Below are 26,898 nucleotides of genomic sequence, written 5' to 3'. Positions count from 1 at the left end.
GGAGCTTGGCGCCGTCTCGCGCGCGCTGGAGGCTCTGCAGCTGGGGCGCGCTGAGCCGCCGGCTCTGGGCCGGGGTGACCGCCGCGGCGTTCTCGGGGCCCAAGCCGGCGATCTGCTCCGCGGACAGCTCCTGCAGCAGGGACAGGGGGCGGCCCTCAGGGCGGGCTCTCTCTGGGCTTCGCCAGCCTGCATCATCCGCCGAGAATCTGCCACCTGTGCGCCTCTGAGATGCTTCCTTAGTATCAGATGCCTTTCACCACACAAATACGTACACTTTAACATGGGGAGGGTGACCCAAAACTGCCCAAACAGGGACAAGCAGCAAGACTTGCCAGGAGCAAGCACTAAATAGAAGTTAAAAGAAAACAACGTATTTGAATTCCCACTAGATCTCTTGACCAGTAATATTTCGATCCTTCACCTCTTAGAAAAGAAAGAGTAGGGAACTTAAAAGGGTTAAAAGTTACTTTAGAACGTCCTAGCTCTAAATTAAGGCTTTCTCCGGAAGTATGCGGTAGTAAGGACAGCTGAAGAGGGGATACTGACGTAGGAAAGGAAGCAGAAGCCTCAATGCCGTGGACCTGACCCTGAGCCCCAGCTCTGCCAGACACTAGCTGTGTGGTCTTGGGCAAGGTACACAGCCTCTCTGAGCTCTTGGGTTACCTGTTAGATGGCTCAGAGAATTTATCTCCCGTGCCAGTTCTGATTCCTGGCGTGACCACCTGAACCCCAGGCCGTGAATGCTGCTGGGCGGAGGTGTGATCGTGAGGAGGAAAAGCGCAGTAACCTAGTGGTGACGTCTCCCACCAGGCAGCGTGGGAAATTCTGCTGGGCACACGGTCTTTGAGGACTGTTAGCAAGATGTTTTCTGAGGTCAGCCAGCTTCAAAGGACTTGGTGACTAGTTCCTGCGGCGGTGGAATAAGATGGGGTGACAGGATTCTGCTCTTGTGGAAGGGCCTCTAACCTCACTCTGATTGTTTTAGCCCTTTCCCCAAATCTGAGAAATACTGTGTTTACGATCCTACCCGTTCCTCTTCCCTCAGCCACCTTCTTCTCTCCTGTCTAGGTAGATGCTTCCCCCAGGATGTAACTCACGCTCTTGGACATATCGACGGTCCCTTCACGCTCCGGGTGCCGCCTCCCTAGCTTCCTGGGGACCTCACTCCAGGAGAATGAGCATCTGCGTCCGCAGTTCCCAGAGGCCCGTCCTTCCAGGCACTTCCTTCTGCCTAGAATTTTGCTCGTTTCTTTCTGCCTAGCTTACTGTCCTCCAAGATACAGCATCGCCTCCTCCTCATCTCGGGGGCGGGTGGCTTATATCCAGCATTAACACAGAGTCTGTATTACACAAATCAACTATATTTCCAGGGCTGGCCTCTGACCCACAGGCCAGACTGAATCTCTAGGCCTACTGTATTTTCAAAAATGAATTCAAATTGGCTGCAAACATTTTAATTATCAGGAGATTTCATATGAAAATGAAGATTCCCGGCTGCTTCTATTTTAAAAAAATAAGGTCCAGCAATACTGGGACCTCGTGCTTACATCACATTAATGTGCCAGGGATGAGAAACAGTCTCCTCATTTTAACAGGGCTCTCCCAGGTCCCACGTACCCTTAACCTGGGGCCTAAAACATTCGAGGTTATCAGCAGGCATTTCTGGAATAGATAACACCTGAACAATGAAGCAGCCACAGCTGTCCTCCAAACGAGACCGAGAATAAGTGCTTAGAAAAATGCCAGAACCAAGCTGCCTATGCCAAGCAGAATGCCCCAAAACGGAAGCAGGAACCGGTGCATCGGCCTTGGGAGCTGCTCTTTACCCCAAAGAGCGAGCGCACCTGCTCTGTGTCGGGAACTGTCCGTAGTGCTGAAGTGGTTTACGTCAGCTCTCAGTCTTGAACATGAACCAGTAATGTGGCAACACTGGTTTGAGCGCCTTATCCAAGTGTGGTGGACAGAATGTTTTCCCCCATTTCTCAGAAAGCAAGAACAGCAGGGTCATCCACAGCGCAGCAGACTGTCCCAGAAAAACGTTCCTCATCCTGTACGTGGACAGGAAGCAAGGCTCTCTAAGTAGACACCCTGCTTCCCCTACTGCAGCTTATCCATTTTCACCCTTTCAGTTTTTCCACACCAATTAACCACCTGTCCTATTGCGATTTGCATAACACTTTTCTTTAAATCCACCATAATATTTTTTATTTAGAAGGAGATGTTACAAAGCTCCAAAATCTGTCATCTGCAAATCTGATGTCGAAAAACCGTTTTTCCCCCCAAAGTTTAAGACAAAACTTATTTACTGGCAAAATTTGACCTGAATTGATGTGAGGCTATTTTTAGTCTATTCCAACTAGTGTGACTTGTCACAGATCTCTTCCCAAAAATATTAATGCATTTGCTTACAATTGCTTCAGACACTACTAGAGGTGTTAAGGTACATATAGGACATGCACAGGGTGATCTTTTTAAAATTTGAGGAATTCTTAATTTATCTGTCCCCAAGGGTTTTACAGAAGGACTTATGAACCTATCACATTGCCATAAATAGGAAATCAGCACCCCTTGCTATCAAGAGAAGGTGACCATAAAAATAAATCTAATTAAAACACAATTTTTAAAACTTTTTTAAACACCTAAAATTATCTTGTGATGACCCACTGTGGGCATAGAGATGTCCTCTGGCTCTACTAGCAGAAGCCTGGTTGCAAGCCCCAAGAATCCAAGGCCTGATACCCATTTCCCTATGTGATCTGAAATGGGACCAAGCTCCCGTCTCTCCTTGAAGATCTGAGCACCTACTTTGAATATCTCATCAGGAAGGCATTTTATTGCTGATGGCTGGAAATACAGCATCAGTTCCTTGTCGAGCATTCGGAGCTCTGCCTTAGTTAATCCAGCTGGGGAGAAAAAGGAATCGTGAGGGTTTAGTTCAAGCCATCGGAACTCTACTTGTTTTATTAATGGCGCTGCATAATGTACAGATCTGCATGTCCCAGACAATCATCATTCCTTACAAAAGGCCCTGAAAATCACACTGGGGAATCAAGTTCCTTAATCAACTCAGAAAAATATGTGGGTCACATTAGCCTGGATTGGCCTCCTACAGTGAAATGTATGCCCAGAAGGAGCTTCAATTTACACACTTTAAGATTGTGTATAAATCTATTTAGAGGCCAATTAAATCACATTCTATACCAGTGCTTTTCAAACTGTGGTTTGCACGAGAATCTCAGGAAAGCTTATTTTAAAAGCACATTTGCAGGCGCGACTCTCTGCAGCTTCAAGGGTAGCCTGCAGTAAATACACTGACGTTCACGTGTAACCAAGGATTATTATTTTGTTTTATTTTACTTCTGTCCTAGATTTAAGTTTGAAAAGGGAGTGAAAGGTGTGCTCCAGAGGCCTCTTACCTGCAATGGTCCCAAGCTCCTGCAAGACAGAGCTGGTCCACTCAGAGGGCTTCCCAAACACAGCTTCTGCCTTCCTCTTAAATTCAGCCAAGACGTGGTTGCTGCACAGTAATTTCCCAATTCTGGCCACCACCGTCCTTGTTAAACACAGAAGGGTACAGTATGAGCTTGGGGAAATCTCCAACCAAAAAGCAATGTGCAGAAGGTAAGGAGGCTCAGCACGGAGACAAGATCCAGCTAATCCCACTCCCTATTCTGGCCCAGAAAGAGCCAAAGCATCAGAAAATGGTGAATACTGGATGAGTGGGTGGGTGGGTGGATGGATGGATGGATGGATGGATGGATGGATGGATGGATGGATGGATTCATGCATGGATGGATGGACGGATGGATGGATGGGTTCATGGATGGATGGATGGATGGATGGATGGATGGATGGATGGATGGATGGACGAATGGATGGACTCATGCATGGATGGATGGATGGATGCATGCATTCATGCATGGATGGATGGGTGCATGGATGGGTGGATGGATTCATGCATGGATGGATGGATGGATGGATGGTAGACAGGTGCATGGATGGATGGATGGATGATAGATGGGTGCATGGATGGATGGATGGATGGATGGATAGATGATAGATGGGTCCATGGATGGATGGATGGGTGATTTGTCATTTTGCTTACTAATATTTGGGTTACCTGAATTCCGAGATCTTTATAAGTGGGATTTCGGTGACATTCATAGCACACAGAGTGGCACCAAGTCCTACTAAATGAAAGCTCTTCAGATCTTGGATACGATAGCCTGAATCCTGTAGGAACCCTTGAAGGATGGATTTAGCCTATAAAAAACAAAACAAAAATGGCTTGTTTATTTCCTTGAGAAACTTTTATTATTTTCAGATACCTTGGACATTGAAGTTCTTCTGCGTCAGGACCCAAACATTTCTAGTCTCTGTTTCCACAACTTTCCAACAGTACCCAACAGCTTCCTGTCTCTGCCTGTGCTCAGGCCAGCCCCTCCGTCTGAAGTGCCCTTCTGTGGCCCCAAGGGTTACAGTCCAGCCACACTTCTATGTTTTTGTTCAGTACCGTTTTCATGAAGTTTTCCCTGACCAGCTCAGCTGGAATGAATCTTGCTTCCTGTTTTCTACAGAAATATACTTGCTCTCACTCTTCAGTTTCAGAGAGTAGTACATAAGATGCTCTGGCATTAAAAATCACACAGGCATAACTCCAACGAGCTTAGACTGAAGAGAACTGGTATGGAAGATCCCTGATTTCCAGCATAGCGGCTGTTCATCCTTTGTGACTTTACCTGGAGGACCACTCCTCCTGCTGTAGTCAGGGTCTGCAAGGAAATAGATTCAACACAGGACACATAATTTATAGGGCTATTTTATAATATCCACCCAGAAGTCAAATGCAGAGGAGTGCAAGAGATCTGTCCATGAGCTAGAGACCCAAGTCCATGAGCTAGAGACCCAAAGAATCCAGCTGAGGGCCTGGATCCTATGACAACATCCTGCACTTATCCAGCTGAAGACCTAGAGCTGGTGGCAATGTCCTCCAAGAGTCCAGCTGGAGGCCCAGAGCCAAAGACAATGTCTCATGCAAGTCCGTATCAAGGATCTGCACTGGGAAGGCCCAAAGGTAAGGGGAAGCTAGGAAGTCTGTGCCAGCAGGATGAAGGACCTGTGCCAGCAGGCTGAGGGGTCTGCACTGGAGCCAGGAAGCAATGCTCAAAATAAGGACCAGAGCTCCCCTGAAGAGAACTGGAGCCATCCTCAGCAACAGAAAGGACCCAAGCTCCTCAGACAATGAGAACAGCTGAGTTCATATCAGAAAAACCATCAAGACAAGCTTCTCCAGGAGAATCAACAGCACACCCTCTTCCCCTCCAGTTCTCCTTCTTTGCTTTTGTCAATGATCCTCAGGTGGGCCCTCCACACCCAAAACCATGTGGACTCAGTTCAGCCGGGTATTCGAGACTGACCTTTAGTTAATCCACCACACTTCCCATACTCTTGTTCATATAATGAGTCTGAATGAACCACAGAGAGATAATGATATGGCCTAGTCCTGTCTAACCAAGTCATGTTTTAACTGAATACAGTAACTGGTTCTCGACTGGACATGTGATCCAGCCAGAACCAACCAAGACTTTCACTGCAGCAATTAAGAGAGAGCTTGGAATTGGATTCAGAAGGGTGCACACATAGACCCTTGGAATGATATAAATGCAGATCGGTTGGATGGAAAGACCCGTTACTACATTGACAGCCTGCCTCTGAATACAAAAGAAAGCAGAGGGCCCTGCAGGGTGGTAAGAGCTCGATTCCCAACAATAGTGTTGAAGCCCCTGGATCCAGCTGTACCTGAACTCTAAGGTTAAACTTTTCAATTATGTGAATCAATAAATTGATTCTTTTGCTCAAACTAGTCTGCCGCTACTTCTAAGTAAATGAACCCCGATTCATCTGATCTACCTGTGTGGGCCTGAAGAACAATCCAAGCCAAGCCCTTGGAGGCGAGCTTTGGAATCAAGTCTGAATCATTTGGCATTCAGAGGAGCAAGTGAAAGGATTACAACAAATCACAGGGCAAGGACGAGAAGGAGACTTCCAAGAATGTGCACCTGCTTAGTGGAAGTAAAGGTCACAAGGATGTAGTGACAGTTCCCTTCACCTTGCAATGTTAGTCACCCCCGTCACACGATATGGATCATTACGGTGTTGAGGGAAATGTTGAGAAACACTGTGAAAGGCTGCAAAGGGGATCCCACTGCTCACGCAGCTAGAGCCTTCCCGCGGGTCCACTGAAGCACTGCCCTCTCAGAGAAGCCTTTGTCCTGGACACCATCCGCTCGTTCTCCCTCCCTACTCTTCCTAGGAGCATCTGATCCATTTTCTTTATCACTTATCACAGTTTTTAAAGCTGTTCATCTTTGCCACTGACTTTTTGTCTGTATCACCAGTGGACTCCCCCCAAACAAGGACCACAGCTAGAGAGTCTGCCATTTGATCCCAAGCATCTACCACGATGTCTGCCCCATTGTGGGAATCCAATAAGGACGTTTGAAGTGAGTGAATGAATAAATGAATGAATGCGCGAGTGACATATAGAAGTCATAGGCAATACGCGTTCCTTTGAAATAGCATCATGTTTCTGCCTTCACATGACGGACCGGCTTCAAGGAGATTCCCATGTTTCTGTAAATCTCACTGATCAGTTTCTTTATTAAGTTTCCGTCAGTGATTACTAAACTCACAGCTACTTTGGGGGAGTTTCAGTACTGCCCTTCTGAGATGTGAATATCGTTAACTAAAGGGGAATGTACACACAAAACAATAACAGCTAACATTTATTGAATGTTTTCTGCATGCTAGCACTACCACAATCCTAAGCATTAATATTAGTATTAATATTAATCAGTATTAACCCTCTTTCACATGTGAACAACTGAGGCACAGAGAGAGGTTAAATAAGCCACAGCACAGTGCCCGAAAATACTGGTTCTAGGACCAAAGCCCAACAGTCAGAATCCAGAACCCGTACTCTTACAGTGAAGATGTTTGGCTAGGGGGAAAAAATGAAGATTCAGGATAGATTCTGAATCTTTCTTATTAAGTCTTCACAATCAGGTTTCACTAGTTGATGCAAAGCAATTTGTGCTCCCCAAGTATGAGGCATTCCCATTTTAAAATGAAAGTGCAAAAGTACAATTCAAACAAAATTACTTTGAAGATGTGGCATTAAATTGTCCCTGCCACTGGAACCCAGAAATGCAAGCTCAGCCTGCAGGGTGATAAGTCAAAATACGTTCTCTCGAATGACCGGACCAGCGTATATGTAATGATTCTAAGACAATTAATACCAACACTTTTAGGCAATATTAACCACTGGAAAATGAGGAACTGTACGATTTCAATCTCTCTCTTCATCCCTCTGGCTTCTGTAATAGTTTTTCCCCTTCTATTGGTTTTTAAGCTGAACTATCTGTTAATATAGTTCCTCCAGGTCTGACTATTAATCTAGAAAAATGCATTTAAGGGTTTGATTGGGAGCTAAAGTTGAGGAACTGACTGCAAATGATATATGCAAATGTTAGGTTTTCATATCCTCTCGGAACATATTGATAAATCTCACTGCCATCCATGAGAATTAAAATTGGTGCAAAGGGAAAGAGATACTCCAGTTTCTAAGCTGGATATATTTTTCTGTTTCCCTCAGACTGCAAATAGAATGATTTTAATATCAAATGTGTGATGTGGCACTTCTTAAACTAGTCAAAGCCAGTTTTAGAGTCACAGAACCACGAGATTATAGAATGCTGAAATGGAAGGAACTTTAGGTTTTTGAGTTTAACCCTCTCACCTTGCAAATGAAGAAATTAATGCAGAAGAGAGAAGGAGGAGGTGTGTTAGTAATGATGATGATGATAATGACAATGAACAAACAACTGATTTTTACTGACCTTCCTGCATCAGACATGACCCAAAGTGCTTTGTCTTATTAATTCACCCAATCCGCATGACCAAGACCTCCATGTTGCCTATCTCGTAGGGAACACCCTTCACACTGTGTTCTACCTGAATGATGACACTCAGGAGTTGTGGAACATGAAAACCTTGATTACAAAAAGCCCATGAGGGCAGGGGATGCACATTGGTTTTTGCCTGCCCAGCACCAGTTCTCTCTAAGTTTAACAACATCACCACACTTTTCCTTTCTAAACTATTCCATATTAGTCTTCTACTGCTGCTATAACAAATTACCACAAACTTAGTGGCTTCAACTACAGACATATTCATTTACAGTTTTGAAGATACTAAGCCCTAAAATAAATCAGCAAGGCATGTTTTTTCTGGAAGTTCCAAAGGGATTTAATTTTCCAGCTCCTAGAGGTTCCTTCTCCATCTTGAAAATCAGCAGCCTAGCACCTTCTCACCTTCTGTTTCCTTCTGCTTCCACCGTGACCTCACCTTGCATAGCTGTGGCACCCTTATCTCTCTCTCTTACGAGGCCCCTTGTGAATCACTAGGCTGATTCAGGGTGTCTCTCATCTCAAGATCCTAAGTAAATACACTCTGCAAAGTCCCATAAGGCAACATACTATAGGTCCCGGATGTAGACTGTCTTAGTTACTTTCTCTCATTGCTGAGATGAAATACCTGACACCCAAAGTTAAAGGGGAAAGGTTTATTTAGCTCGTAGTCTATAGAATTTCAGTCCATACTTGGCTGGCTCCAGGGCAGGGTGGCACATGATACAGGAGCAAACATTCACGGCTGCAGAAACCAGCAAAAGCAGCAAGAGAGAAGTGGGGAGCAAGCCTCTTTCCACCCCTTATATCGCAGTCAGGCTCCCCGTCCTAGGGAGGGTGTGGCACTCACACCTTTAACTCTAGCATTAGACCATGAATCAATCACAAACTCTAGATTTAGCCGCCTCCAAAAGGCTGGGACCCCATGACTGCATGAGGCTTTGGGGGGACATCCAGACACAAACTGTAACACAGACATCTTTAGGGGGATCTTAATCACCTTTCCCCACTCTCAGCTCATGTGGTCCTGGGCAGAGGGACTATACTAGCCTGGCCCTGACACATGCCTGGCCAAACCAGTATATTCTACCCCGGACCTGAGGATGGTTCGAGGTACCTGCACTGTTGGAGTTAATGACAGAACTTTCTGGAACACAAATAAAGAAGAGACACATTTTTGTAGGGTTGCTGATATGGTAATATGTAAGCCTACTGAGGGAAAAGTGTCTGTGAATGAGGATAACGTAAAGGAGCTAGGACTTCCCTCTGCAGCAGTCTAGGAGACTGAACACCCTAAACATGTCTCCTAGTCAAAACATTAACATGCTTGCGAGAGCTGTTTCTTAGGTCCATGAAGGATTAGCCATCACAGCTAAGCTGCTGGTTTTCAAGATGGAGGAGGAAGTCTCTAGGAGCTGGAAAATTAAATTTTTCTCCCACCACAAACAACTAGAAAAATGGGGGGAAAAGAAGAATAATCAGACCCAAAAAACACACGACTATACTAGCCTGAGCAAAATATGAAACTACTATATTCAGATATTGGACAACAGGGAGCACAGAACAGGGATCTTGAAGGAAAACAAATAAGGCAAGCCCTTCCTCACTGCCCAGAGACCATTTCCAGTGGGACCCAAACAAGCCCAGTGGTCTGGCTGAGCTGAGGGCACAGCTCCAAGGTCAAAAATTCACAGAAGCAAACCTAGCAAACTATTCTTCATCCTGGGTTCCCCAACACTCAGAAAGTGGCAGTCTGCTCCCACTGACCCCACAAGAACAAGAATGCTTCAGCATTCATTTATTCAATAAATATTTCCTATGTGACAAAACATGTATGTCTAAACATATTTTTAAAGAAAAATGTGTCCTAGTCATCTTTTATAGATACAGTTTCTGTGCCCAAGCTCTATTCTAAGCCAGTACAAATATCACAGGTGGCCCCAAAGGAAATGAAGTCAGACTCTTAGAATGTTTTCTTTCCATATCATCAGGCTCAGAGAACAGATAATCTACATTTTTCTATAAATAACTGAGAAAAAGCAAGGAGAGAGCAGGGGGTTCAGAAGGCCAGGAGCACCTACTGTTCATGGGGGAGTACAGAGGGAGGAAACTATACAGCCAGAGTTGTAGAAATCTGCAAAGATGTCTGCTTGGGTATCGAGTCCTGATGTGGGCATGTAAGGACTGAAATTCCACAGAGAAGGTAATGGGTGGAGCAACTCCCATAGCTCACATGGAGACAGAAGAGAGTTCACATCCCCACCAAGCAGAGTGGAGAGGTCTTGAAATACACAGTGTGTGGAGTAGGGTCTTTAGATGAATCTTGTCCCAGTAATGGGTATACATTAACCACAGAATAAAGGTCGCTCTGGACTTTCCCTAAGAAAGCTCAAAAGGGAAATCACATTATTTACACATAACCAGCACAAAGCCCAACATTCTTTAGAAGAATACAACTAAATCCAAAAAAAGCTCACCAGTGCAAAATTCATAATGCCCATCGACTAGTCAAAGGTACTAGGCTTAAAAATAAGCAAGACAATATGACTCAGAACTAGGAGAAAAAAGGTTTGTAGAGAGAGATTCAAAAATAATAATGATGATGAGATTAGTAACAAGGATATGAAAGCAGCTATTATAAATACGCTAAATATAAACAAGGAAAACATAAGCAAAATTCAGAGACAACCGGAATATTTAAAGGACCCAGCAGCAGCTACCGACCTGTCCTGAGGTCCACTCTGTCTGCTGGCTCAGGGAAGCCACTGTGTCTATGGAGTGGAGATCCAGCTGTCCCAGCTCAGCCTCATTAAGAGCCAGAGCAATTCGCCCCAGGGAGACAACCTGGTGTTCTCTCCAGCAGGAAGGAGTGTCCCAGACCTTTAGGTGAGGAAAACAGCAGAATGTTAGTGACACGTTTGCTGTAGTCTAAGTGTTTATGTCCCCCGAAAGGTCACGCGTTGCAAGCTACTTCACCATGTGCCAGTGTGGAAGGTGGAGCCTTGGAGAGGTGATCAGGTGGTGAGTGCTCTGCCCTCTTCAGTGGGCACAGGTGCCCTTATAAAAGAAACCTCAGAAAGCTGTTTCCCTATGTCAGACACCGTAAGAGGGTGCCATCTATGAGAAACAAGCCTTCGCCAGGCACTCGATCTACCAGTACCTTGGTCTTGGACTTCTCAGCTCCTGAAACCATGAGAAGTAGGTTTCCACTGTTTCTAAATTACCTGCTATATGGGGGCTGGGGATATAGCTCAGTGGCACATGGGCCTGCCGGGCAAGCACAAGGTCCTGAGTTTGATTCCTGGTACCAAAAAAAAAAAAGAATTTCCTAAGTTACCTGCTATAAGGTATTTTCTTACAGCAGCTTAAACAAAGTAAAACAGTATTTCAAACAGACACAGGACTGGGAATAGGAGCACAAGCCTGCAGTCCCTCTGCTCGGGAGGCTGAGAAAAGAGTTCCAGGCTACCATGGGCAACACAGTGACACCTTATTTCAAAATAAAGTATAAAAAGGGCTGGGCAGTTTCTTTCCCTTTCACAATATCTGTTGTACCTTTTGGTTCTTATTTACTCTTGCAGTTTCTTACACTAGGAAGACAAGAATGACTGGGATGGGGGAAAGGAGAAAAGAAGGAAGGGAAAAATATACATACACAAGATAGCTAAGATAATTGTACTTCTAATTTCTATCAGTTCATTGAAAGGACCAGTTCGTACTTATATTGTCCGAACAATTTTGCTTGCCTATATCTTGTCATCTGAGCAACTACTTTGAAGATAACAATATGCAATCTGATAACCATTGTTAATTTCTGATCACCTTGTTTTGAAATTCTATATAGGTTTTATTTTTTTCTCTCTTTAAAATTAAAAAACTCCACAACTGCATTCATCTGCTACCACTGTTAAAAGCCAGGCCACCTCAAGAGGAATGGCCCTAAGAGGCCCCATGGGCCATGCCCTGAGTGCAAAGGTGACCACTGGAGATTGGGCTGCCCTCTGAAGCGGAGGCCCCAGAGCTCAGACCCATGCTACCAGTTAGTCCAACAGGAATGAGAGGGCCTGGGGCATGGTCTGCCTTCTCCCTCTGGCCAGACTGTCATCTCCATGGAGGAGCCCTGGGTAATCATGACTATGGAGGAACAAGAAAACAGCCTGTTGCTACACACAGGTGCAAGTCTCTCGGTCCTTCTTTTCAATCCTGGCCTTCTTTCCAGCCATCACACCTCAGCGACAGGAGTCACTGGTGAGGAGGTAATATGCTATTTTCCACAACCCTTAGGCTGTAACTACTTGTTAGATCTTTCTTGGGTATCTCTGTCTTCCTGAGAAACCACTTTGAAGATGCCACCATGTATTACAGCCATTGATATTTTCCTACTAATCTGTCCTTAACTCTGCAGTGTTTGTATTATTCCTATGCTATTTCATAAATGAATGTATGTTTATTATTATGTATTTCCTACAACAACCATTAAGAATAGTCGATGATTATTCAATTGGTCACTCATGTATAGCTCTATTTATTTTCTTTAGAAGCCACTTTGAAGATACCAAAGTATAGTACAACAACCATTAATAATAACCTACCACTTTTGTTTGTAACTCACTATTATTTGTCTGTTTGCTTCCTGAGAAACTATCTTGTAGATAACAATATGTAAAACAACAACCATTGATAATTTCCTACCAGTTTGTCTGTAATTTGGTAAGCCCCCCTATTACTATGTTATCCTTCTTTTACTCTTTAAAATAATAAAAAATTAAATTAAATTTTAAAAAGTAGGGCCAGGGATATAGCTCAGAGGCACAAATGCCTGCCTGGCAAGTGCAAGGTCCTGAGTTCAATTCCCCATACCAAATAATAATAATAATAAATGAAATAAAAGTTTAAAAAGGGGTGGTTCTGGGGATGTGGTAGAGTGCTAGCCTAGCACGTGCCAGGTCCCTGGTTCAATCCTCAGCATGGAAAAAACAGAACAGCAACAACAAAGACGTCAGGTAAGTCTCCTTAATATACAACTATCCCATGAATCATTCAGAAAAAGATCACTACATTTGTTTAAAGAAGTAAACATGAAAAGAGTTCATCCTCTTTCATTATAATTAATGAAATGTTGATGTAAAGTAATTAAATTAAGACCATGTTGGCCCATCACATTGACAAGGAGTACAAAGAATGATCATTTATGAAGTTGTAAAGACACAAGGCAAGGGCTGGGGATATAGCTCAGCTGCACAGCACCTGCCTGACAAGCTCAAGGTCCTGAGTTCTATTCCTGGTACTAAAAAAAAAAGTCACGAGGTAAATGATACCTTAATTTGTTGTTGCTGAGAATATAAATGGGTACTTGACTTTAAGAGGGAATTTGTCTATAAGTATCAAAAAGATTTTATATATTTATACTCTTTTACCCAGAAATTCCCCTTCTGGGAATTAAGCCTAAGAAAATTATGAGACAAGCACCCGAAGACATATGAACAAAGATATGCCACAACCTAAGAACCTAACAACTGGCTAGATAAAGACCAGGCAAAAAATGAAATGTTATATAGCTCCATAAAATACTGAGATAGATTCATACTTCTGATATTTAAACATTGCACTCTATGCTGCTGGATACAGGTGGGAAGTTATTGAATGGTGAGCATGATAATTGGTTTTTGTAACATGCATATGTGAATACTGTCAATTCTCCATATGTGCATATTCTGCAAACCTCAGATTCAACCACCGTGGATCAAACATATTACCAAAACAACTGTATCTGGGGCCGCAATTCAAGTTCAGGGGTAAAGTGGTTGTCTATCATCCAATAGGACCACACCCCAAAAAAAAAATTGCATCTGTATTGAATTGATTTTTTTTGTTTGTTACCAGGAATCCAGCTCAGGACTTTGCACTTGTGAGGCAGGCGCTTGTGCTGCTGAGCTATATCCCCAGCCCCTCTGTATTGAATTAAAAAACATTTCTTATCAGTATTCCCTAAATGATATGTATAACAAGTATTTACACAGCATTTGCATGTTGGGGGGTATGGTCGGTTATATGCAAGTACTCCATCATTTCATATAAGGGACGTCAGCATTCATGGATTTTAGTATTTTTAGGGGTCCAGGAGTCAGCTCTCCACAGATACTAAGGAATGACCACCAGCATGAAATGCATGTATGAAATCTATATTTTATACACATACACAGCAGTCTGTGAAGCTTCAGGTGAACATACCAAAATATCTAAAATGCTTAGTTCTGGATAAAAGACTGGTTTTCTTATTTATTATTTTCTGACTTTTCTACAATAAACTTGGATTATTTGTAAAACCATAGAGTTCTACATATAGCTTTAAGCAATTTCACTTTTAACCCCACGAAGGTGACCAGATCTTCCACAACTATCCCAACAGCTAAAGTGACCCATTCACTGGGAACTTTTTAAAGATAGCAAACTATTTCCAGTCTTCCTTTCACTCATTCCTGCAGTTTTCAGATGAATTTGCTGTAGACGCCGAGCAAATTCTGCTGGCAGAATTCAGGGGTTCTCTAAGCAGAGAAAGAAAAGGTACAATCCCAGGAAATGGGTTAAGTCAGAATGTGAACAGAATGTGATTTTCTGATTATAGGATTCCAACACATTTCAATCCATTTTCTGCCACTGTCCTAAGAGGGAGGAGAAAATCCCATTTCTCAGATTAGGAGCTCACAACTACATCATTGCGTTCAGGCGGTGACATCTCAACCAAACAAAGCACACGTAAATTCCTTGAGGAGGGCTACGTGCGTGGAGAGTCGGGCTGGGTTTGGTTTCATTTCCTCTTCTCTTGATGCTTCCTCCCTGAGGTGAGCTTTACCTGAATCGCCTTCTCCTTCAGGGCCACCAGCTGAGGCCCGCTGAAACTCTTGACCGTCCCCAGCAGCTCCACGTTCCTGCTGAACGTGTCTTCTCCCATGCAGAGCAGGTCCTCAGGGGTCCAGCAGGCATTGGCTTCAGCCAACTTGAGGATGTCGGAGGAGGAGGGAGCAGAGACCCCATGGCAACCTCCAGAATGAGGGGCTGCAGGGCAGGAGCCAGGGAAAGAGCGTGTCAGGGAATTTGAGTTTCTCTATGGAATAAAATCCTTTACCTGTCTGATTGGTTCGCAAGAGGCAGGTTAGCACAGGAGTTGAAGGCACACACCTAGGGGCAGTTCAAACGCCACTTCTGCCATTTTTGCTAACTACCTGGTAACAAAACTCACAGAAATGACAGATTTTTGCACATCCACTTACAAAAGAAGGAACGTCACAGCATTATAACTAGGCTACAAACCCCTTAAGGAATAAGCATTTGTGGTGAACGGTCCTGACTTCAGGTTCAAATCCAAAGCATTTACCCCTCTGTGTTTTCATTTCCTTGTCTCTAGAATAAGCATAAAAACCACCTTGTATGATGATTAAAAAACTGAAAACATTATCATACAGAAAGCACTCAGGACGATGCCAGGCATACAGTAGCACTTAATGATTGTTTGCTATTATCATCATCCTCATTGTTATCTGGTACCTGCCTGACCTGCTACACATTAGAGTCTGCCACCCAGCACCAGTGGTTCCAGAGGAGGAGCCCCCATACCCATCTGAGAGAATGATTTGCTGTCCATAGAAATCACGGTGAGGGGTGTGGCATTCCTGCTCCAGAAAGAAGAGCGAAGGGTCTACTGCATTCTCCTGGGCCACAAGAAAAACCCACCCATTTTAGTCTCTGAATAAATTGAGCCTTCTCTGAGCAGTCAACATTCAAATAAAATATCACCACTGCTGGTTCCAAAGTGCCCAGCAAGGAAACCGAAGGCTCTTTAAGAGCAGTCCTGAAGTTTTTTCATCTTAGCAGCTGACCGTGACTGACACGGACTGCCTCACAAGCATGATCTGAGGCCAGGGCATTGCCCAGGCCCCGTGGCCACTTCCTTCTCATTGTCACTTCAATGCCAACTCACTGGGCTCCAGTCAGGTGGCAGAATTAGAGCAGGATGTGAACAGTGGCCCTAAACATCTTCATCGCAACCCGCAGAGAGACCTACAGACCCATCCTTCCTGATTCCCCAGGATCAGTGACAGCGCAGCATCAGAAAGCAGCAGAAGAGCTGAAGAGCACACCAGGAGCTTGGTCTTAGTACTCTGTACGTCCAGGGCTTAGGACAGAACATGGCACACAGTAGGTGTTCAGCACATATTTATACAGTGAATGAACACATACACACGCATGAACTAAAATGAAACTGAGTAGTGACCTTGCTGACGCATTAATTGCTAAAAACATAGCAGCAAATGACACCTGGAACCAACTAATAAAAGCTCTATTTATGTACTAATAACTGAGCTTCCTCCCCTGGGGGAGGAAATCTCGTTTTCGTGTCCCGCATGCACACAGTGACACCTAGACTGCAGGGGTTTGAGGGCAGCTGGAGCCAGTGGTGAACACCACCAGCTTTGGACATAGGTCCAAGAACTTCCATTTCCAACGCTGTGACTTTGCCCGCATCCTTTACTCTCTCTAAGCCCCAGTTTCCCTCGTCAAGAAAATGAGAAGATCATAGTGCTCACTTTATTGGACAGTGATGAAGACGAGACAGGGCATAGAAAAGATGTGGACCTTCTTGGCTTGCTGCCCCGTGACGTCTCCACCAGAATAAAAGCCAAAGTCCCTATGGTTTCCTTCGTCAGACCTCATGCGCCCAGCCTGGTCTTCTGTCCCCTGCAACCACACTAGCGCCTCATTCCCACCCCTCTATCATAGCCTGCCGTGACTTATGTCCAGACGTCCCCACAAGGCCTCAGGCACTCTTGTGAGGTTTTGGGAGGTGACTGGATCGTGGGTGTGTGGTGCTGGATTCGTCACTGATGAGTCTATAGCTGGGTGTGCTGTTGGAAAGTGGACGGGAAGAGGCGGACGGCTGTGGGCAGGGCCTGGAAGTGTGTATAGTGTATTCCTCCTCCCTCGATGCCCCCCATGAACTTGCTCTGCTGCCATTGCCCTCCTACCTCGGAGCCAAACCTAGAGGTCCATAGCAGACTAGGAGCTAACCCTGTACAAAGTGTGGGCCAAAGTAACCCTCTCATCCTTTAACTCATGGGTGTCAGGTATTTTATCCCGGCAACAAGAAGGTAACAAAGACCCTGCCACATGCTCCCTCTGCCTGGCAGACTGGAACCCCAAGTGTCCGTATGGCCCACATCCCAGGGGATCTCATTTGCACTTCATCATCTCCAGGAGACCTTCCTGATGGCTGTCCTTCCCTGACCACCTTCTCCTGCAGGGCCACCAGCCCCCACCGGACACTCTCAGCCCCCTTTCTCTGCTGTGTTTTCCTTCTTGATTTGCATCATCATACGATATACTATATATTTTCCTTAAGCATAGAATTGATTGTTTGGCTATGCCCAATTTAAAAGTAAGCTCTAGAGCCGGGCGTGGTGGCGTACACCTGTAATCCCAGTACTTGGGAGGCTTCAGCAGGAGGATTATTGCAAGTTCGAGACCAGCCTGAGCTACAAAGTAAGCTCAAGACCAGCCTGAACTGCATAGAGAGACCCTGTCTCAAAAAGACAATGAATACATACATACATACATACATACATACTCTATGAGAGGCAGGGATTTTTTTCTCTTTATGTCATGTAATATATGCTCAATAAATATTTGCTGAATGAATGAAAGCAAGCAAGCACTGATTGCTAACTATGACTACTACAAGTATTATTAGGTCTGACTAACTGTCTCCCAATGGCTAGCACAGCCTGCACACAGCACCCCGTTAGGATAATGAAAATATCTGAGACTTCTGGAGCATTTTCTACACGCCAGGCACTGCTGTGAATATGTTTATAAGTTTAAGCCCCTAATCGTCAAAATAACCCAGTGAAGCACAGGGCTTTCATTTTTCCCACTGTACAGAGGATGAGAACTGAAGCACAGAGAAGCTGAAACGCTAACCCAAAGTCACACAGCAGTAGCAAGTGGCAGACGGGATTCAAATCTGGCCCCTGTCCCCATACTTGCAGTATTTAGCTGCTGAACTCTTGCTGCCCTTCAAGCCAATCCTGCTGAAATGTTTTGTTACACACACACACACACCCGTTAACCTACAGCCCAGGTAAGATGTGTGGAACACCATTTCAAATCTCCTTACAAAGGTGTTTTACCTTAGCCTGTGGATTTTTGTCATTCTATTGCTTCCTAACTACTCCACTTATCCCACGACCAAAGAGGCCTCTTAATGTCAGGACTCAGCCCCAGACGCCGCCGCCCTGGCTGAGATCAGGTAGCCCCACAGCACTCACCAGGGGTGGCGTGGAAGCGAGGGTTCTCATCACTGCTGTTCTGAACAGATTCAAAGACAGCCCAGAGGAACGCTTGCGGGATCTGGCTCCCAGACAGCTCAGAAGCTGTTCGTTGGAGGATATCGGGGAACTGTGGGGAAACAGGAACCGATCACAATCACAGCGCGTTACACACATTGAAATCGGAGCTTAAGCAGTAGCACTACTTAGTGCCTCTGGATTTTTCCTTCTTCACTGCAGCTTCCCATGTAAATTTAATTCCTACCCTAACTAATGTGGTCTCTATAAAGAATCTTATAAAAGGATCCCCACAATAACCCATTAAATGCTAAACAAGTATATGTCATTTTTGCCAATCAGATCAGCAAAAATAAAGTCATACTACTTTACATCGGCTGAAATGTAGGAGAGGCACACTCAGTTTGCTGTGGGACTGTTACACGGTGAGTTATGTCCGATACTACCTACAGAAATGTGCCTTGTCCACCCCTTGTTGGCCTGGAGCTTGTCGAAAGTTTTTAAATTTGATATTTACTACAAAAAGAAGCAGGGAAGGGTTACCTCCGGGTTTTGGATAGAGGTTAGCATTAAAGGGCTTTGGCTGCCTTGGAGAAGGGGTCAGCTCTCATCTGGAACTAATACACTTAGTTGACTTGAGCTTTCGCTGGCAGCCCTGCCCACGAGCCTAGGAAATGCACCAAGTGGCACAGAGTCGTGCACCCCTGTGCCCCAGCTTGCCCAGAGAGAGAGCACCTCAGTTTATGTAGTTCTTTCTAGTCTCATTCCCAGGGACTCCGGCTGGATGTCAGAGTCACCTGGGAATTCTACAGAAATCCGGGCCCTGCCTCCAGAGACTCCCAGTGAGCTGGTCTGGCTTGGGGACCGGAGAAGTCCACAGCAGGGTCCTGAGTTGGTTCTCGTGGGCGCTCAGGCTGAACAGCAGCTCTGAGACACAGCTGTGAGCTGCACACCAACCTTGCAGCCAGTGACAGGCCTCACGCACAGCGCTGGTCCATAGGATGCTAATGCAGCTGAAAAATCCCAGGGTCCTAGTGACACCGCCACCACCCTAACGCAACACGTGTCCCACACTCGCAGTGCAGCTGGGGTGAACAAGCTCACTGCGCTGCCCGTCATCTAAGAGGACAGCCAAGTACCGATGAATGATGTTTTCCATCAATGCAGGCCCCAGACACAGCAGGGAACCCACGAGACTAGATCACCTCATAATGTTAGTTTGCAGAAAAACATTCTGTGATGTTTGCACGGTGACAGAATCACCCAACGATGCATCATTACTCAGGCCTCAGCCCCGCCATTCCGCAGTTCACGACTGGTTAACTTTTAAAATGCAAAGTGCGTAGCAGAGGGACTGGTGTTTTCAAGGGGGGCACGTGTACAGGTGTGGGTAGGGTACTCCGGAAAGGATGCCCGAGAACAGAATAGCGCTCGCCTCAGGAGGGAGAGTGGGGAACTGGAGATCTGGGTTGGGCGGGAGGCACTCTTGCTTTTCATGCTGCAGCCTTCGGAGCAGCTGGGATTTTTGTCATCCATGAGCACATATTACTTGTTTTATTAAACATTCAAATCATGAAAAAGAGTATAGAGAATAATACAACAAAACACCCATGGACCGACAATCCAGCTTATGAAATAAAACATCACGGATATAACGGACAGGTCCCTTCCTGACTCTCCCGCCTCCCCCGCCCCCGTAACTGTGGGGCTGAATTTGGCATTAACGATTCTCCTGCACACTTGGAAATTTCTCTTCATCTACACTGGCTTTTTGTGCTTAAAATTAATTTAGCTAGTATGTCTTCACCTATGTAGCACCCTACTATACACACCTGGGATTGAAACCAGGGCCTTCACACTGAGGTCAGTTGCCAACTCTTTTATTACTTTTACTTTGAGATGGATTCTCAGTAAGTTGCCAAGGCTGGGCTTAACTCACGATCCTTTTGCCTTGACCTCCAAGAATGCTAGTATCACAGGTGCGTGCCACCCCATCGATCTACTGCTTATGGCTGTGTGTTCAAACACTCAGAAGATGATTGATGAGTGTGTGACACGCATGTGCTCCAGAGCAATGTGTGCACGTTGGAGAGCCCCACTGAGCATGTATGATGCACAGGGGGGAGAGTGTGTGGATGTGTGTGTGATAGATCTGACAGTTACCCACCAAACACTCACTCCTTCTCCACCACCCACCTCCACGGGAAGAAGCTACTTCTTGCCCCATAGAGGTGGGGTTGACTCGGGTGACTTGCTTTGGCCATTGGCATGTGGCTGAAGCGACAGTGTGCCATTTCCCCAGTTACACTTTTCCCCTCCATTTGCAGGAGCTTCAGACCCTCTGTGTGAAAAGACTCATCCAGGGCTCCAGAGACAGACTTATGGAGACTTACGGCTGCCCCAGTGGCCGGCAGAGCGGGCAGCAGGGAACCAGCCTCTGCCACAGGCCAGTGAGCCTGGGTGGCTTTGTTCACACAGCAGAGGGAGGCTAACTTCTGCTTGGCTTGCATGTCACTTCGCTTAGTCTGTCTAAATCATGGAGTCACTCCAAGCACAACGCACTGCCCGAAGCTGGTCTTCAGGAAGGCTGTGTCCTGGTGTTTGCACCGCCGATTGCACGACCCGGGCACACATGTGCATGAGCATACGAAACTGGAGGCTCTAAGACCTTGAACGGGCGTGGGTGCAGTGGCACACACCTGTGGACCCAGATTCTCAAGAGAGTGAGGCAGGAGGATCACTCGAACCCAGGAGTTCAAGATCAGCCTGGAGAGACGCCAACTCCCAAACAAACAAACAAAAAGGCTAAGATATGAGTAGACAGGAGCCAGCCCAGATCACACAGCAAGTTCAAGGTGCACAGAGCAAGTCCAAGGCCAGCCGCGCTACATAGCAAGACCCCGTCTCAAAAAAAAATAAAAGCTAAGTGACAGTCCCCAGGCTTCACACATCCGCCTGGAGGGCCACGCAGCAGTCCAGAGTCCATTTAGTTCCTGCCTCACTCCCTTATCCTGAACCTTGGGCAACCCGAAATGAACCTGGAAACACCTGGGACAAGGAGGAAGCTTCCAGAACCACAGACTGTATCATCCGAGGAAGGCAACTGACCCCACTTTCCTCCCTTCGAGCTCTTCAGCATTCACGAAAGGAGACACGGAAGTACCTTTGTGGCAACAGAACGTAGTTCGTCTCCTGAGAAGAGTACGAGCAAAGGCCCCAAGTCCTTCACGGTCTCTGCTGTCCAGTTCTGTGGGTGTCTGAGAAGAGATGACAAGCAATAAAATTTTTTAAAAATGCAGTGGTGGACATCTTTTGCCCTTGTACCTTAGCATCTTTATTTTTAAGAACAGATCATTCTTAACACCTAGGAAGGCTGTCAACAGGGCCCCACTTTTCTGGCAAAAAAAAAATGGGCGTGTGATGCAGATTGACCAATCAGAGATATCCAGTGGATCAAACAGGCTGTCTTTTTCCTGAGATCTCTCCCAGTAAAGAGGACACTGGAGATCAATGTTGTGCCAAACGGAGAAAATAAAGTCCACACAAAGGAGTTCTGAGCCGAGGAACAGGACTCGACCAGCCAAGCATGAAGTCAACACCATGTAGTTTTCCCTTATATTCCATGTTTGGGTTGAATTATCAAATTTCTGCAACTTATATCCCAATACTCCCTTCCTTCCCTTCCTTAAGAATCACGAAACGGTTTTTCCTTTTTAATCACCAGAACAGTCTTCTCTTATAAAACCAAATTTTTTCTCTTAAACTTGGAAGGATAACAGCTCTAACTCAGGAAGACAGTAAGATGGCTTCTTACGCTAAACACATTCTTACCACAAGCTCCAGAAACTGTACACTTTAGTTTTTACCCAAAGGAGATGAAAACGTATGTTCACACAAAAATCTGCATATGAATATTTATAGCAGCTTTATGGAGAATGGCCAAAACGCAGAGGCAACCAAGATATCCTTCAACAGGTGGAGCTACATAAAAACTGTGGTATATCCAGACAGTGGAATATTAACCAGCACTAAAAAAAAATGATCTACCACGCCATTAAAGACATGGAGAAAAACTCAAGTGCACAATACTAAATGAAAGAAGCAATTCTTCGATTTTTAAAATTTTTTTGTCTTTTTTTGAGACAGGATCTCACCATGCAGTTCAGGCTGGCCTTGAGCTCACTTTGTAGCCCAGGCTGGTCTCAAACTCATAACAATCCTCTTGCTTCAGCCTCCCGAGTGCCGGGATTATAGGCATGCGCCACCATGCCTGGCGAAAGAAGCAAATCTTAAAAAGCCTACATACTGCATGCTTCCAATGGCATGGAATTCTGGGAAAATCAAAATTACCAGTGGTGTCCAGAGAGTAGAAGGAGGAAGGAATAAACATACATAGCACAGAGGATTCTTAGAACAGCAAAACTACTCTGAATGACATTTAATGGTGAATATGTTTTTATACATTTATCCAAACCCATAAAGTACACAACATCATGAGTAACCCCCAGTGTAAACTACAGACTTTGGGTCATAATGGTAATGTAATGACAATAATGTCCATTCATCAACTGGAATAAATGCCTCATTCTGCTAGGAAATGCTGACAGTGGGAAAACTATGGGTATCCTGGGACAAGGGATATATGGGAATTCTATACCTTCCTCTCAATTTTGCTATGAAGAACTCAAAACTACTCTTAAAAACCTATCTTTAAAACAATAAAAAATGGACTTCTGGGAAGATGCCAGAGTGGTAAACAGCAGCAAATCAGCATCTTCGAGTTTGGAATCCAGACACTGGAATGTAACAGTGTGGGGAAGAAAAGAAGGAGGGAGGTGGATTCCCAGGACCCAGAAAGGATTTGAAGGGAGAATTGGGGCCCACAAGACAAGTGAGAGATGAATCTCCACACAGAAAAAAGCAGTGTAGACTGTACTTTCTCCCTGACCCTTGACCTGCAGAGTGAGAAGGGAGGTTCAAATCTAGAGACACAGCGAAGGCGGGGACGCCAGAGGCCTCCCTGGAGAAATACGCCAGGGAAGCGGAGCAGCAGATGCTGTAAACGTCAACAGCTGTCAGTCGCTGCACTCCAGCCCCAGCACTCCCTGCTTGGCCAGGGCCACCTGAAGCGGGGACGTGGAGCAGCCCTGGGTCGCTTCCTCTCACAGCTCCCGGTGACTGGGTGAGCCACGACCTTGGGAGACATCCAGGGTCAAGGGCTGAGGTCAGGCCAGCAAGAGACAGCCAGAGCGCTGTAGGCTGAACAACTCAGCCTCCAACCCCACAGCCAGGGGCCAGGCTCAGCCTGAACTTCTGTGGAGTGGAAACCACCAGAACTGGTACCCTACCCTACTCCTGCTGCAGACATGCCAGGTTACCCAGCATGCAGCAGGGCCCCGGCTGCCTCTTTGTCTGCAGCAGAGTGGAGACGCACCTGAACTGTACACCGCCACAAAACTGCAGACCCCAGAAGATAGCTACAGGCTTGAAATCACAGAGAAATCTCTCTCTTTTTCCCCTTTGCATTTGTTTTGTTGTCATTGTTGTTATTCTTGATTGTTTTTGTTTTTTCATGAGTGTAAACATTGTTTTCAGAGGCTCTTTGTTTGTTTGTTCAGTTCTTGTTTTTTATTTTTCCTTCTCTCTTTCCCTTCTCTCTTCTTCACCAGTTTCCCAAAGCTTGCGCAATGTTTCTTTGTCCTTCACCCTTGCTTCTAATCTCTTTCTCTTCCTTTATTTCTTTATTTTTTTTCTCTTATCCCTTTGAAATTTTCTCCCAAGGATAAAATTGTTCTATTGAGAGGATATTTTCTGCATGTAATTTTCTGGCTTGTTTTAGATTTTGTTATAATCTTATACATACGGTTAAGGTAGCAAATTAACAGTTACCAGGGTTGGGAATTTAGCTCAGCAGCACAGTGCCTACCTGGCAAGCGCAAGGTCGTGAGTTTGACTCCAGTTTCCAGAAAAAAAAAAAAAAAACTAACCAACAGTTAGCACAGTTTGTCTTTTTCTAGTCTGTGCTTGATGTTATTGTTATTAATGACTATACTACTTCAGCCAAGGTGACATAGTTGTTGTGGTCAGTTCTTCTTTCTTATATGTCAGTGCTGAGATTATCTGAGGGTCATAAACAATACCATCATCTAGGACCAAAGAACTGGGTGTTAAGCCAAGGCAGCAACTTCTGATCTCTAATAAATTGAAGAGGCAAGATCTTGGGATACACTCAAAAGCCAAAAGGCAGCTACACCTAGAGGATATCTCTGAAAAGTAGTCATTTCCTAAGGAGATATCGATACTAGTAATAAAGCTACCTACCACAAGCAATTTACAAGCATCAACACAGAAAACAAATTTTTAAAAATAGGGAATAAGAAGACATGGAACAAAGAAGCAGCCTCAGACTGCCGGCTCGTCCCAGGCAAATCCGGCAGGTACTGAAGTGGAAGAAAGCAAAAGCCACCCGGCTGAACTTTCTGAAACGGTAGCAGCAGAAGTAGCAAAGCAGATGAATGAGGCTCTAGAAAAATCAGAAATATTTTCACTGATAATTAAAGAGATGATGACCATAATAAGAATATGCTCAGTGAATCTAGAACAGATACAGATTTTTAAAAAACAGAAGAGCTTAGGAAAGTGATGGAAACCGTGAACGCCCAACATAGGGAAGAAAGGGATCCCATAAAAGAGATTCAAACATATCCAGATTAAAAATCCTACTGAAAGTATATGCAACAGAATCACCAACGTGAGGACAGAGTATCAGACCCAGAAGACAGGTTCTCGGTTAGCAATCATCAAATGAAAAACTTCTTAAAACGATAACATTACCACACCTTGCATTTTAACAGGCCGTCTTTTCAAAACTCCTTCCCTTCCATGTGCCAGCGGCAACCATGGAAGGCCTGCTGGCGGCTACAGTTATTCCTACTTCACAGGGAATCTGAAGCCAAGTAAAGGAAGCTCACATTTCCAGAACAGGTGCAGGCATCTGATCGCATCCTACACTGAGACGCTCTCTGGTGGCAGGGCAGGAGAGGCAAGCTTCAGTCCCCCCCACCCAGCACCCTTAGCCCCACGGAGTTGAGCCCCGCCCTCTCACCCACACTGCTCCAGGATCCTGAGCCTCACTGCAGCCTTCTGCTCAGGGCTGAGGTCTGGGCAATCTCTGAGGCCGAGCAGAGCGGTGGCCCAGGCCCTAGTGGAGATCCCTCTCTCAATAAAGGCGGCTGGTAAGTGACAGAGTAGGTGCCCCAGGATGTCCACGGTGTACTCGTCAGCCACGGAATTGCCCTGAAAACAACAAGTGAAGCTGATGAGAGATCCAGCAGTGCTCCAGGGTGTGATTCCTTAAGAATACTCCCTGCCCCGAACTTCTTAAACATTCCCCGACATGGAGCACCACAGACAGAGCGGGGCCTGGTTCCCCCCAGGGAGGGTGGTCTCCGAAGTCTGAGAAAACCTAGCTGGGCACTTCCCCACTCAGTCGATGAGGGCTGTTGTTGTCACAGCTCAAGGGACTCTCCGGAGTTTAACAAGCATCATAATAATAATATAACATTAAAAATTCAGCGCTTCAAAGTTTGTATAACACTTGAAAGCTTCCAGAGTTCTTTCTCAAAGTGGCAAAAATAGCTTACGTTTATCGTGTGCTGTGCCAGGCACTCTTTTAAGTGTCTGCAGGTTTTGATCCATTTAATATTCCTGTAACTGTCAGAGGTAAGTGCTAATATCATCCACTTTTTAAAGACAGCTCCCCAGGCAGCCTGGCCTTAGGACCTTGCCTTAAACAACTCACTGCCTACTTTAATGCCCTCCAGAACTCCAGAAGGCGCCCATCTTACAGATGAGAAGACTGAGGCTCAGCAGGAGAAAGGACTTTCCCAAAGCCTCATCACTAATTGCTGCATGTCTAGGGCTCAGACTGTGTACCATGCTTTTTATCCCCGTCCTCCCACATGGCCCCCCATCATTCAGGCCACGGGACAGGCATCTGCAGAACCCATGGCCAACGTAATTCCAACCTATGATTTTCGGGCCACACATCAGATTTCTTAGTATTACAGCAGGCTCAATATCCCAGCCAGGCGCCCCCCAGGGCTCCCTCGATGGGCACAGACACGCCAAGGGGCGGGGGCACAAGTGAAGGTGACACGTAGGAAACTTCCTTACCAGGCACTGCTGCACTTTCCTGAGGACCAAATTCTTTTTGTGAGAATCTAAAACCAAGGAGTCCAGCTGGTTCTTCCCCAGGCTGATCAGAAAGGGCGCACACTGGGAGGCTGGGACGGAGGCCAGGAAGCGCGCCCTGGAGACAGAAGGGAGACTGAGAAGAGGAAGAGAGTGGCTGCGCTGCGTTCGCTCCTGAAATCAGGGTCCACGAGCACAAGAGCTCATCACTGGGATCATTCAAATGCTTCTAATGGGTGTTCTCCCAGTGAGGCTCTGGCTCCTTGTGGCCCGAAGCAAGTCTCCCACTCATCATGCTCCTTCTCTAGGGCAGGGAAGCAAACTTCCCATGGTGCTCCTCCTCTAGGGCAGGGAAGCAAACTTCCCATGATGCTCCTCCTGTAGGGCAGGGAAGCAAA

The 26,898-nt window shown here is 45.6% G+C and overlaps 1 protein-coding gene across 1 annotated transcript in view; it reads right to left on the bottom strand.

The window, feature by feature from the left end:
• The window catches only part of Otoa (otoancorin), a gene marked incomplete at both ends in the record, with an annotated part of 74,303 nt that overhangs the window by 4,035 nt on the left and 43,370 nt on the right, over positions 1 to 26,898 (bottom strand). The window contains 10 exon segments of the mRNA XM_013504888.1: positions 1 to 130; positions 2,806 to 2,903; positions 3,417 to 3,553; positions 4,121 to 4,263; positions 10,692 to 10,847; positions 14,821 to 15,023; positions 18,290 to 18,419; positions 21,471 to 21,564; positions 25,413 to 25,603; positions 26,483 to 26,618. Coding sequence (XP_013360342.1) covers positions 1 to 130; positions 2,806 to 2,903; positions 3,417 to 3,553; positions 4,121 to 4,263; positions 10,692 to 10,847; positions 14,821 to 15,023; positions 18,290 to 18,419; positions 21,471 to 21,564; positions 25,413 to 25,603; positions 26,483 to 26,618 — 1,418 coding nt within the window.

Source organism: Chinchilla lanigera, unplaced genomic scaffold (assembly GCF_000276665.1).
Source record: "Chinchilla lanigera isolate Chin_1 unplaced genomic scaffold, ChiLan1.0 scaffold00092, whole genome shotgun sequence".
In the NCBI taxonomy this organism is placed as follows: Eukaryota; Metazoa; Chordata; class Mammalia; order Rodentia; family Chinchillidae; genus Chinchilla; species Chinchilla lanigera.
This window is presented reverse-complemented; position numbering and strand designations above follow the sequence as displayed.